The 14,209-nt window shown below is 42.9% G+C and overlaps 1 protein-coding gene across 5 annotated transcripts in view; it reads left to right on the plus strand.

Moving 5' to 3' along the window:
- Nucleotides 1–14,209, plus strand: part of TLR3 (toll like receptor 3) — a 292,328-nt gene that overhangs the window by 222,706 nt on the left and 55,413 nt on the right. For all 5 annotated transcript variants that reach the window (XR_011194199.1, XM_069200038.1, XM_069200047.1 and 2 more), the window contains one exon: nucleotides 10,801–12,641. Coding sequence is in view for 4 of the 5 variants with exons in the window: in XM_069200038.1 (XP_069056139.1) it covers nucleotides 10,801–12,641 (1,841 nt within the window). In the remaining variant the exon portion in view is untranslated. The remainder of the gene's footprint in view (nucleotides 1–10,800; nucleotides 12,642–14,209) is intronic.

Consider the following 14,209-nt stretch of genomic DNA (forward strand, 5'->3'; position numbering starts at 1 on the left):
TGCAACAAAATGAATACAAATTGTCAACTACACTCAGAGTTATTCTTCAATACAAAGATTTATAACATGTTCAATACCTCTACACACCTATGATGCATTGGAAGTTCATGAGTTTTGTAAACACTTACACACAATTGTTGGATACAGGCTTTACAAAATTAGGTAGAAAACAAATACTGTACTTTCCCATCACTATGTATACGATAAAACAAACTAGCACACTCTCTGAAAGATGTCATCAGCGATGTCATCAAGTATGTCATTTTAGATGTCATCAGTGATGTCATAAATGATGTCCTAGAACATGTCATGAGTGATGTAATATGTGAGATAATAATCCGTGTGTGGCTCTGCTAACTATAACTGTTGACTGTGTTTTTTTGTTTTTTTTGTTTTTTTGTTCTAAACAATAATGTTGTCACTGACATATTAAACCTAACTATAGTCACTTTAACCTTTTTTTCCCCTAAGCTTTTTTTTTTAAAAACAAAATCAGAGCTTTTTATCACACCTAACCATAACGTCACTATAACTTTTGGAGTGCTGGCTAAATACTTTCACTATAGGGGAGAGGGGGCACTTGCCCCTCCCTCCCCAAGTCCAAACGAGCCTGATGGCCCCCTACCCTGCTGCCACAGTTTAATTACAGGGAAGGAGGGTGTTTTGCCACCCTCCTCGAACCTTAAGAAGCCCTAAGAATCCCCTTCCCGGGGCTAAATTTAATTAAAAAGGGGAGCGGGCATTTGCCCCTCCTCTCTGAACCTTCTTCGGGCCCAGGGACCCCCATCACCGAGGCCAAACAAATTAAAAGCGGGAGAGGGCTGTGCACCCCCCCTTTCTGGGCCTCAGTAGCACCCATGGGGCAATCCACCAGGGCCACTGCAATCACCACAGTTGTCACCAGTGGGTACACCAATGTCACAGTCACCCACACATACTGGGATGACTCAAGATGATGCGGATCCCTGGGACCTATACAACCCACCTATATCGGACAACAGCCCAGAGTGTTATCCAACAAAACCTTCACCCACAGAGGACAGTACGTCCTACACGCAGGTACTGGCCAGAGCAGCAACATTCCACAACGTAACAATGCACTCGGAACCGCTGGAGGATGACTTCCTGTTTAATACTCTGGCATCCACGCATGCATCCTTCCAAAGTTTACCAATGTTACCGGGCATGCTTAAACACGCACAACAGATCTTCCAGGAACCTGTAAAAGGGAGAGCCATCACGCCAAGGCTCGAAAAGAAATATAAACCGCCCCCCCTCAGACCCAGTGTTTATTACTCAGCAGCTCCCTCCGGACTAAGTGGTTGTGGGGCCTGCAAGGAAACGGGCAAATTCACAATTATCAGGGGATGCGCCACCCCCTGATAAGGAGAGTCGAAAATTCGATGCGGCGGGGAAAAGAGTGGCATCGCAAGCAGCCAATCAGTGGCGAATTGCCAAATCACAAGCCCTACTTGCCCGCTACGACAGGGCGCACTGGGACGAGATGCAAGACATCATCCAGCACTTGCCCAAAGAACACCAAAAACGTGCCCAACAAGTGGTCGAAGAAGGACAGGCCATATCAAACAACCAAATCCGGTCGGCCCTAGACTCTGCTGATACAGCTGCACGGATTGTCAATACAGCAGTAACGATTAAAAGGCATGCATGGCTGCGAAGTTCTGGGTTTAAACCAGGAATTCAACAGACGGTATTGAATATGCCAACAACAGCTATTTAATCAACATCAGCTATTTGGGCCGGAAGTGGATACCGCAATCGAAAAAATTAAAAAAGACACGGACACGGCCAAGGCCATGGGTGCGCTCTACTCCTCACAATACAGAGGAAAATTTAGGAAACCACAATTTAGGGGAGGGTTTAGACAACAGCCATCAGAACCATCCACCTCCCAAACAAAGCCCAGCTACCAGTCTCAGTACAAGAGAGGGGGGTTTCGTGGTTCCTACAGAGGACAGTTCCCAAGAGGAAGAGGGAAATTCCAGCCCTCCAAGCCAAGCCCTAGCAAGCAGTGACTTCAATGTCACACTTCCCCAACACATATCACCAGTGAGGGGGAGATTAACCAAATACAACCACAATTGGACAAACATTACCACAGACACCTGGGTTCTATCCATTATCCAACATGATTACTGCATAGAGTTCACAACATTCCCTCCAGATGTTCCCCCAAAACTGCACAAAATGTCTCACAACACTTAGACCTATTACAAATAGAGTTCCAAGCACTGCTAGCAAAACAAGCCATAGAGCTAGTACCCTATCACCAGAAAGGAACAGGCGTTTATTCCCTGTATTTCCTTATCCCGAAAAAAGACAAAACGTTAAGGCCCATCTTAGATCTCAGAACACTCAATCTCTTCATCAAATCAGATCATTTCCACATGATAACACTTCAGGATTAGTACCCTTACGAAAACAAGGGGAATACATGACAACACTGGATCTCAAGGGTGCGTATTTTCATATACCCATCCATCCATCTCACAGGAAATACCTCAGGTTTGTAATACAAGGCAAACATTACCAATTCAAAGTGTTACCGTTCGGAATAACAACAGCCCCCAGGGTATTTACAAAATGCCTAGCTGTAGTAGCAGCTCATATAAGGAGACATCACATGCACGTATTCCCATATCTGGACGATTGGCTAATAAAAGCCAACACTCAACAACAATGTCACGTTCACATGCAATACGTAATAGATACTCTACACAAACTAGGGTTTTCTATAAATGACCAAAAATCTCAGTTACAACCATCCCAAATACAGCAATATTTGGGAGCAACACTCAACACACAAAGAGCAACTGCCATTCCAAGTCCACAAAGAGTGCAGTCGTTTCAAAATATAAAAACAAGCATGTAACCAAACTAACACTACACGGTCAGGTTTGTGATGAAACTACTTGGCATGATGTCCTCATGCATAGCTATTGTCCCAAACGCAAGGCTACACATGCGACCCTTACAACAGTGCCTAGCAAAACAATGGACGCAGGCACAGGATCGACTCCAAGATCTAGTGTTGATAGACCGCCAAACACACTCTTCGCTTCAATGGTGGAACCCTGTAAATTTAAACAAAGGGCGGCCTTTTCAAGACCCAGTGCCTCATGCCATTATCACAACAGACGCATCCATGATTGAGTGGAGAGCACACCTCAACAATCACAGCATACAAGGTCAGTGGGACAATCAGCAACAACAACTCCACATAAATCACTTAGAACTGTTAGCAGTCTTTCTAGCACTAAAAGCCTTTCAACCCCTTCTAGCCCACAAACACATTCTTGTCAAAACAGACAATATGACAACAATGTATTATCTAAACAAACAGGGGGGGACACACTCGTCACAGCTGTGTCTCTTAGCACAAAAAATTTGTCATTGGGCAATTCACAACAACATTCGCCTAATAGCAAAATATATAACAGGCATTCAGAATCAGTTAGCCGGCAATCTCAGTCGAGATCACCAACAAACTCACGAGTGGGAAATACATCCCCAGATTCTACAACATCACTTCCACCACTGGGGGACACCAAACATAGATCTGTTTGCAACAAAAGAAAATGCAAAATGCCAAAACTTTGCGTCCAGATACCCACACCCTCAGTCCAAGGGCAATGCTCTATGGATCAGTTGGTCAGGGATATTTGCTTACGCTTTTCCCCCTCTCCCGCTCATTCCTTATCTGGTCAACAAACTGAATCAAAACAAACTCAAACTAATACTTATAGCACCAACGTGGGCACGCCAACACTGGTACACCACACTGTTGGACCTATCTATGGTACCCCACATCAAACTACCAGACAGACCAGATCTGTTAACACAACACAACCAACAGATCAGACACCCGAATCCAGCATCGCTCAACCTAGCATTCTGGCTCTTGAAGTCTTAGAATTTGGATATCTAAACCTTTCCAGGGAGTGTATGGAGGTCATTAAACAAGCAAGAAAACCCACAACAAGACATTGTTACGCTAACAAATGGAAAAGGTTTGTCTGCTACTGCCAAGCTAATCAAATTATGCCATTAAACGCCTCCACACAGAACATTGTAAGTTATTTACTACACTTACAAAAGTCCAATCTAGCCTTCTCTTCCATTAAAATCGATCTCCCTGCAATATCTGCTTATCTGCAGATTAAACATTCAAAATCGCTTTTTAGAATCCCAGTTATTATAGCTTTTGTGGAAGGACTAAAAAGAATCATACCCCCAAGGACACCACCAGTACTTTTGTGGAATCTTAATATTGTATTAACTCGACTCATGGGCCCACCATTTGAACCCATGCATTCTTGTCAAATACAATTTTTGACTTGGAAAGTAGCCTTTCTAATAGCCATCACTTCACTTCGAAATACAGGCGTTTACTATTCAAGAACCCTTTATACAAATACATAAACATAAGGTGGTTCTCTGTACAAATCCACAATTCTTACCAAAAGTCATATCACCGTTTCGTCTAAACCAAACTGTGGAACTCCCAGTCTTCTTTCCATAGCCAGACTCAGTAGCAGAAAGGGCATTGCATACATTAGAGATAAAAAGAGCACTAATGTATTACATTGACAGAACAAAACAATTTCGTAAAACAAAACAATTGTTTGTAGCTTTCCAAAAACCGCATGCAGGTAACCCTATATCCAACAGGGCATTGCAGATGGATAGTCAAATGCATTTAGACCTGCTACCTTAAAGCTAAAAGAGAATTACCCATTACTCCAAGGGCACACTCCACTAGAAAGAAAGGCGCCATAATGGCTTTTCTTGGTAATATACCAATGACAGAGATTTGTGAAGCAGCCACCTGGTCTACGCCCCATACATTTACTACGCATTACTGTGTAGATGTGTTAGCAACACAACAAGCCACAGTAGGACAGGCTGTACTAAGAACATTATTTCAGACAACTTCAACTCCTACAGGCTAACCACTGCTTTTGGGGAAAGTACTGCTTTGTAGTCTATGCACAGCATGTGTATCTGCAGCTACACATGCCATTGAACGGTAAATGTCACTAACCCAGTGCACATCTGTTCATGGCATGTTGCGCTGCAGATTCACATGCGCCCTCCCACCTCCCCGGGAGCCTGTAGCCGTTTTAGTTGCATGTAAATTGTAAATATGTAAATAATTATTACTTTACTACACACTATGTACATACACATCTACTCCATTGCATGGGCACCTCTAGTATCCTTACTTCAACAACTCCTACCTCACCCTTTGCGGGGAAAACAATCTAAGATGGAGTCGACGCCCATGCACAATGGAGCCGAAAGGGAGGAGTCACTCGGTCCGTGACTCGAAAAGACTTCTTCAAAGAAAAACAACTTGTAACACTCCGAACCCAACACGAGATGGCAGGAACAGTGCACAGCATGTGAATCTGCGGCGCAACATGCCACGAACAGATGTACACTGGGTAAGTGACATTTTCCATATATATATATATATATATATATATATATATATATATATATATATATATAATAATAATACACCATTGTTAATAATGGGCCAGACACATTCACTGAAGCAAAACCAGAGGTCAAGCCTTCTCTTACGTCGTCACCAAAGTATGGAATGGCCTCCCACAACTCATCAGAGCCCCATCTTTTCTTGACGTTTTGCAAGAAGCTGAAGACATGGATTTTGAGAAACTATTTTCCCTGGCTAGCCTCACACACCTGCACAATGCCAGGATACCCACAGAAATGATTGTGCGCTGTAATATGCATAATAGCAAAAGTAGGGATCCCGGACTATCTTTTCCATGGTAGAAAATAGTAAGGGAACACCTGTCCCCACCGTTCTTGAATGTTAAAATACAAGGGTTAAGGAAAAGAGGGAAAACCAGTAGCTCAGGAGGCCAAGTGAGGACGCCAATCTCCAGGCTTGAGGTTTCCATCCATAGACCACTATGTCAGAATCAAAACCCAACTTTTAGAAGCAAAGAGGTTTAGGAATTAATTCCCAAACATCTGGAAGACTGTATGAAACATGTCTGGGGTGCGTGATCAGGTCACAGAAGGATGACCTGACATACAGCGCCCACACTGGCATTCATGGCTGCCTTTAACAATTAAAGAAGCTCGCCTGATTGAAAGGTAAATACATTTACCACAGAAGAATTCCCTTATCATTGCAACCAGAGTTTTGGATCGTTTACTCTAAATATGTAAACCATTTTCAGGCCTATCATCTTTCATTATCAAAACTTCCTTTCTCTATAGAAGAAAAGAACAACACAGCTTTCTAGACTGTGAAGGGTTGTAAATTGCAGCGAAGAATTTGATACTGCTTTAGAGTAGGTCCTCATTCAAATGCAGCAGACATTCCTTTACCTGCCTTGCTGTCCTCCACTGGACCGTCCTTTCAGTGAATTTGCATTTAACATCTAGTCTACCTTTGTTTAGGAAACTTCTTAAAACTTGCTCTTCTAATCCTGGCAGATTCTATTGGCCTTACACCATGTAATCGTTCTCTGACCCTGATCGGCAGCATCAGGATATCCTGCCACGAGAAGGACCACTATAAATCATATTAACAAAACATACTTTAACATAAGGGATCAGAATGTAAGGGAGGGTGAAGGTAAGTGGTTTGTAGTGTTTAGGGTCAGGTGGTGGTAAAGGGAGGTAATGGGTCATTAGGTTACAGGGGCAGGTAGTTGTAACAGAAGGTAAGGGGTTTTAGGGTTCAGTGGTCGATGGAAGTAGAGGAAGTTAAGGGGCCTTTAGGGTTCGAGGAGGGTAAAGGTAAGTGGAGGAGAGAGGTTTTCAGGTTCAGGACTAGCAGTAGGAAAGGGGGAGGTAAGGCGTTTTTAGGGTTGAAGGGTGTATAGCAGTATAGGGATGTAAGGGGTTTTTAATGTTAATTGGTGGGTAGATGGGAAGGGAGTTAAGGGATTTTTAGGGTTCGGAGGCAGGTAGAGGTAAAGTGAGGTTAGGAGTTTTTAGAATTCAGGAACGGGTAGATGTAAAGGGAGCTAAGAGATTTTTAGGGTTCAGGAGTGGGTAGAGGTAAATTTTGGTAAGGGTTTTTTAGGGTTCATAAGCGTAGCGGTAATGGATTTTTAGGGGTCAGGACTGGGTAGTAGTAAAGGGAGGTAAGGTGTTTTTAGGATTTAAGGGTACATAAAGATATAGGGAGGTAAGGGGCTTTTAAGGTTCATTGGCAGATAGAAGTAAAGGGAGTTTCAGGACTTTTAGGATAAGGAGTTTTTAGGATTCAGGTGGCGGTAAAGGTAAGGCAGCTAAGGAATTTTTAAGGTTCAGGGATGGGTAGAGATAAACGGAGGTAGAGAATTTTTAGGATTTGGGGTGGAAATCTGTATTGGGAAGTAAAGAGTTTACAAAAGGGGGAGTTGGGTGGCTGCTCTCCCAAAAACAGAAAAAGGGGGAAAGCAATATATATGTATATTTCAGCACATACAGTGTATGGTTGTAATTAGGTCAGAATTTCCATAGGAAGACCGGTTTTTGTTTTGCTAAAAACTTTGGTTCCCATTGGCGAATCTTGACAAAATCTTCCAAGAAAAAGTTCATCCACTTCAGCACCTTATTGGAAACTTTCAGGCTGATCTGTCGAATGGGAGCCAGAAAAGGCAGGGTTCAAAAAACACTTTTTTCCCATGCAATTTCCATAGGGAATTTTAAACAGCAATACAGAAAAAAACTGCTTAACAGAATTACACCAAATGTCACCGAACTCTAAATTTGTACTCCAAAATTGTGTTTTTTCTGTTTTGGTATAATCCTGTAAATCTGTTCAGCCATGTCTGAGAGCTTAAGGTTAAACACTATAGAAATATATAGACAGTTGGTCCTGCAGGAGTCCTGCAGGTCTCCCACAGCACCGCAAATTTAAAACATAGAGTGATCTGATTGATCACATGGGCTTTTTTGTCCTGTCGGCCAGCTTGATACCGCAGGACCCAGCAGTCCTGCAGCACAGAGGAATGTGACTGGCTGGCCGCAACAAGAATTCTAATGTTGTGGCTGACATTACAGGAAACTGGGACTCGGTCCCCATGCTCTGAAAAATAAAATTAAAAATAGTATAAGGGGCTAGGTATGGGTACGCTGATCCTCTAGCTTTTCTTGGGGGTCCCAGAAGGGCGGTACTGTGGCACACGAGCAGGAGATCTGGCAGCTCTCATGGGAGTCTGGCGGTACCCAGCGCTTGCCCCCCCTGTGGTCCTGCAGGAGCCAGCACAGACCTATGTGCTCACGTGGGCATGCCACAGGTCAGAAAAAAAGGAAAATGAGGGTGGGGTGCCTGGTTGTGGCTTACACTGGTGTTGACTGCTCACTTCAGTGGAGTTTGCCGCCTGTGGGACGACTGGGCGCAGAGCCAGACCAGAGGCCACGCCCTGCATCCAACCCTGTACTATGCACGAATAAAAGATGTGCTCAGTAAGGGAGTTGGTTGAACACGATCAAAAAGCTTCAGAAATTCACTGAAAAAAGCAAAGTTTAAAGTTGAGTCAAAGTTAGACATTGCACTGTAACAAATATATGGCCTGGTGTGGAGTCCGCAACAGATACCCCTTACAATCCGAACTGTTGGATGTCTTACTATTTGTTTTGCCTTTTGCCCAGCAAGATCTTGCAGTAGACACCATTAAATGTTATTTATCGTACTTCTCTGCATTTTGGAGTTTACTGTACCAACTGTCCTCGTTTAAATTTCCTGTTGTGATGTGTTTGATCAATACGTTCCCTCCCAAACTATTGATGATGCTACAGTGGGATCTTAATTTGGGCCTGCGCACCTCATTTGCACTCTTTGAGCCAATGCAGAACTGCTCATTAGGCCTTCTGACTCTCAACTGTCTTTCTCATTGCAGTCCCTTCCAATCTTCACATGTACAGGTTCCAGATCTTTTTCCCAAACTGGTGTTGAGGACCAGGGCATTGTTTTTGCCAAAGAGCTTGACTCCTTTTCACGCTGAGCAAATCATCATCCTCTCAACCTTCTTTACTCCAGCTCTTAGCTTGAAAGAGGAAGAGAGGCTCCATTTTTTGGATCTTAAAGCAATTACATCAATTGCACTTAAGACCATCGGGTGGCCAGTCAGCTTTTTGTGGGATTCTCTTGGGATAAAAAGAGTAAAACCGTGCAGAAAAGATCTTGTCAGTGTAGACAGTACTCTGCATTAAGACCTATTACACAGTGACCAAGAAGCAGCCTCCGGAAGGCCTGAGGGCTCATTCCATCAGGGCCAGTGCCACTACCATGTGCATGTGGATTGCCTGTTTTTGACATCTATCAGGTCGTGATGTGAGTGTCAGTGCACATGTTAATGAAGTACTACAGCCTTGAGAACTAGGTTTGATGGGAAGAGTATTTTGGTCGATCGGTCCTGTAGGACTTTGGTATCTATTCTAAAAGTCAGGATTCTGAAGTTTGAAGTATCCATCAGACAAACAAGTTACTTACCTTCGGAAGCGCTCTTCTCAGTTGATATTCCCTGTTTTGTGGAATGGCCTCTTTTTATTGTCTAATAGGGTCCCATATTAGAGATCTGCACACTGGTACCTCCATTTGTTATGTGCTCTACGTCAGAGGGTGTGGAAAGAGTCAAGCAAGACACTGAAGTTAAAGCGTCAGGTTAGTGGCGCTTATATGCAGCTCACCTCTGTCACTTCCGGGGCATAATGAGGCCAGCACGGAGTTGTGTATCACCAGCCAGCGGCAGGCAGTAGCACAGTAGTGAAAATTTCCAGATCCAGCCTTTCACGTGGCAAATGTTTTAAAGGTGAGAAATATGCAGGTCGGTAGTGTATCAACCAGAAGGAGCACTACTAAAGCTACATTATTTTTTTTCTCAACTGATGGAATACATAGAGGGTCATTCTGACCCTGGCGGCCGGTGGCCGCCAGGGCCACCGACCACGGGAGCACCGCCGACAGGCTGGCGGTGCTCCAATGAGCATTCTGACCGCGGCGGTTCAGCCGCGGTCAGAAGCGGAAAGTCAGCGGTCTCCCGCTGACTTTCCGCTGCTCATTGGAATCCTCCATGGCTGCGGAGCGCGCTCCGCAGCCATGAGGATTCTGACCCCCCCTACCGCCATCCAGTTCATGGCGGGAAAGCCGCCATGAACAGGATGGCGGTAGGGGGGGTCGCGGGGCCCCTGGGGGCCCCTGCCGTGCCCATGCCAATGGCATGGGCACGGCAGGGGCCCCCGTAAGAGGGCCCCAAAATGTATTTCACTGTCTGCCTTGCAGACAGTGAAATACGCGACGGGTGCAGTAGCACCCGTCGCACCTTCCCACTCCGCCGGCTCGATTACGAGCCGGCATCCTCGTGGGAAGGTCGTTTTCCCCTGGGCTGGCGGGCGGTTTAACTGGAACCGCCCGCCAGCCCAGGGGAAAACTCGTAATACCCGCCGCGGTCTTTTGACCGCGGCGCGGTAATTTGGAGGGCGGGATCCTGGCGGGCGGCCTCCGCCGCCCGCCAGGGTCATAATGAGGCCCATAATGTTGTGTCAGTAACAGGTTGAGTAAGGCTGGTGATCTTCACCTGAGAGTGGACATGAAAAACCATTTTATTTTCCCTTTATATATATTTTGCCATTCTCCTAATGTTATCATCCTTAATGTGCTGTAATTGTGAGAGCAAATTGTAGATGAATCACATGATGTGGCCACTGACACTCATGTTTATTTAAAATTGATTTATGAAATGCTATTGTATATGCTAAGTAAATGAAGAGAAGTTTAGGCTGAATTTGTCTTTTTCTTTTTAGTTTATGCCAGGCTGTTTTCATGCAATTGGATATCTTCACACCCTGACTTTGGAAAACATTCAGCTGAGCCCAAATCTCGCTGAGACACTGTGCTCAGAGTTATCAGGAACAGGAATTCGGACACTCATGCTACGCAACAGCCACCTCTCAAGAATTAGTAAAACAACTTTCAGAGGACTTCAGAAAACCAACCTCACAGTGTTAGACCTTTCCAAAAATGACTTGTCTGTAATTGAAAATTATGCTTTTGCTACTGTTCCACATTTAGAGTATTTGAGTTTGGAGGAAAATCACATTGCCAACCTAACACCACAGACATTCTCTGGGTTATCAAATGTGAAGTTTTTAAATGTAAGGAAGTCTCTTGGAGGTACAAAACATTCCACAATTGAAGACTTCTCATTTCAGCCACTGAAGAATTTGGAAAATCTAATTATGGATGAGAATAGTTTTTCAGGAATTACAGAACATATGTTCTTTGGGTTGATAAGCCTGAAATATCTGAGTTTATGCAGATGTTCCATAGGGTTAAAAACTATAACAAATACCACATTTTCATCCCTCACTGACTCTCCTTTGATTTCAATCAATCTCACGGAAAGTGGAATTTCAGAATTAAGAAGTGGAGCCTTTTCTCAGTTGAAGCATTTGAAGGTTCTTGAAGTGGGACGTAACAACATTGACCAAGACCTAACAGGCGATGTGTTTAAAGGCCTTGACAATATTGAAGTTATTTATATCTCATACAACAAACGCCTCACACTGACAAGCGATTCCTTCCGATTTGTTCCAAGTCTTCAACGGTTGTTGATGAGAAAATTGGCAATGACGAATTTGGATCTGAGTCCTTCCCCTTTTCGTGCTCTACAAAATCTGACAGTGTTAGATGTAAGCAACAACAACATAGCCAACATACAAGAGAATATATTTGATGGACTTTTGAATCTAAAAATACTAAATTTAGAGCATAATAATCTGGCCCGTTTTTGGAAGAGCGCTAATCCTGGTGGCCCAGTTCTGTTCTTAAAAGGTCTCCGTGGCCTAAACATAATTCGCCTAAGCTACAATGGTCTCGATGAGATTCCTTTAGCAGCTTTCAAGGGATTGTCTCAATTAAAGCAATTGGAACTGCAATCAAATATGCTGAATTTACTGAGACCATCTTTATTTGAGGACCAGGTCTCTCTTACAGTGTTAAACCTCCAAAAGAATCTTATCACAACTGTAGAAAAATATGTTTTTGGGCCACTTTTCAAGACAATAGAACACTTGTACATGGGGTTTAACCCATTTGATTGTACATGTGAAAGCATTTCATTTTTTGTTAATTGGCTAAATAGCACTAAAGCAAATGTTTCTCGGCTACGTTTGGATTATATTTGTAACACTCCATCAAAGTACCATGGAATTTCAGTAATGGAGTTTGATAACGCTCCATGCAAAGACAGTGCCCCATTTAGACTGCTTTTCATACTAACAGCCAGCACCGTACTTGTAATCCTAGTTGTGGTAATGGCCATCCACTTACAAGGATGGAGAATACAATTTTACTGGAATGTTTCTGTTAATAGAATTCTTGGCTTCCGGGATATTGATAACATAAAAGAGCACTTGATCTATGATGGTTACATTATTAACGCCAAGAAGGACACTAAATGGGTAAACAGGAATTTGATTCCGCTGGAAAAAAATGGCACCCAGTTCCTAAAATTTTGCTTTGAGGAACGAGATTTGGATGTAGGTGTTTCTGAGCTTGAAGCCATAGTAAATAGTATGCAAAGCAGCAGAAAGGTAATTTTTGTTGTAACTCATCACCTACTGAAGGATCCTTGGTGTAGAAGGTAAGAGTATATGTTTTTTGGCAATTTAATTAGTTTAACTGTTGGTGTATTTACCATTTTGTAAAGTGTGAACCGTTATCAGATGGACTAAGACAGCTCACAGAGAAACTGGGCACTCATACAGAATGTAAGTGATCATAAAACATTGAATGCAGAGATTTCTAATAAAATAACACTTATCAGGACTCACTTATAGTATAAAGCATACATTATGAAAACATTGCTATGACATCAATACTGAGAAAACTGAATAATTAAACAAATCAGTACCAAGCTATGTCACATTTCCAGCTGTGAATATATTGTGATGTGAAAAATTAAGTATTTTGATGTTATCAATTCAAATGTACTCTTTATGCACAATCTGAATTCAACCATAGTATATCTAGACATGCATCAGTTTGTGCTGTTACTGATCGTGGAAAGAACATCACAAAGCATTACAACCACTATTCGCTTGTTTTCACAAATCACCGCCTTAGACATTACAGAATGCTTGAAAGATATAAATACAAGTATTTTCATGTTTATCTCATTAAAGAAAAATTACTCACGATGTGTTCATAACAATCTTTGTAAAATCTGTTTTATACAATGTACAAAATTCTGACCAGGTGAAAATAACATGTCAACCTACAGGCTGTTTTTAAATATTCCTTTTTATGTAAGTCTTGAATAAGTTTACCTTTAAATAACTTCTGCTTCAAGTGGAATTGCCATCTTGGGTAAAGAAATTATTAAATCCATGAGAGTAGAGACACTTCTAACCCCTTCGGGTATTAAGAAGGGAGGGTAATTTCTTATGATTATCTATACACCACATTGCTCACTTTTTAGCACTTTATCAGAGGTTTCAACCTAGAGCACAGGTACAGTTTGAAGGGGTGGAAGGCAAATAGAGCCAAAGTAATTGAGATTTATAGCCAACAAAGGGTAAACAACCAAAACAAAACAGGTGAACCTGCTCTTAGTGAGGCAAGCTTTAATTGCTGCTGCTGAACATTCGTATATTCATCAATGGCCCTTCTTCCTGAAGTGCAAATGTCCTTAAGTCAATCCATTTGTCCATAATGTTTGGTCCCAGCTTTGGAGAACAGCAGCCTTGGAATTCCTAACTGCTCTTGGTATGTGCTGTCCTCCAGCTCTTCTGTGGCATTTCTGTCAGAGGTCCGTTGTTTCAAAGTACTAATTCTGGAGAGCTAGTGTTTACCCTAGACATCAGCTTCTAGTGGGAAACAGAGAATACTCAGCCCTTTTCCAACATTTGAAATTGGACTGTACAGCCAAAGAGTGAATGGGCTAATTTGACAGACTTCCTATACTGTGAGAAAGGGAGGAGCAAAGGAAGACAAGAGAGACCTCTGATAGGATGTGTGTTAGGCCACAGTACATTATGGTCCAGCCCAGACAGGTGACCAACGATTGTATTGACAAGGTGCACACTCCAAGGACAGCGAAAGGGCAGTCAGTGGAGAAACACCATCTTGCAATGGAGTTACTATGTCCTAGTAAAGGAAGCCATTCCTCAGTCGAACGCTCGCACTTGTGCGTGTACACACCTATCCTCT

This window comes from Pleurodeles waltl, chromosome 1_2 (assembly GCF_031143425.1).
Source record: "Pleurodeles waltl isolate 20211129_DDA chromosome 1_2, aPleWal1.hap1.20221129, whole genome shotgun sequence".
NCBI classification, from domain to species: Eukaryota; Metazoa; Chordata; class Amphibia; order Caudata; family Salamandridae; genus Pleurodeles; species Pleurodeles waltl.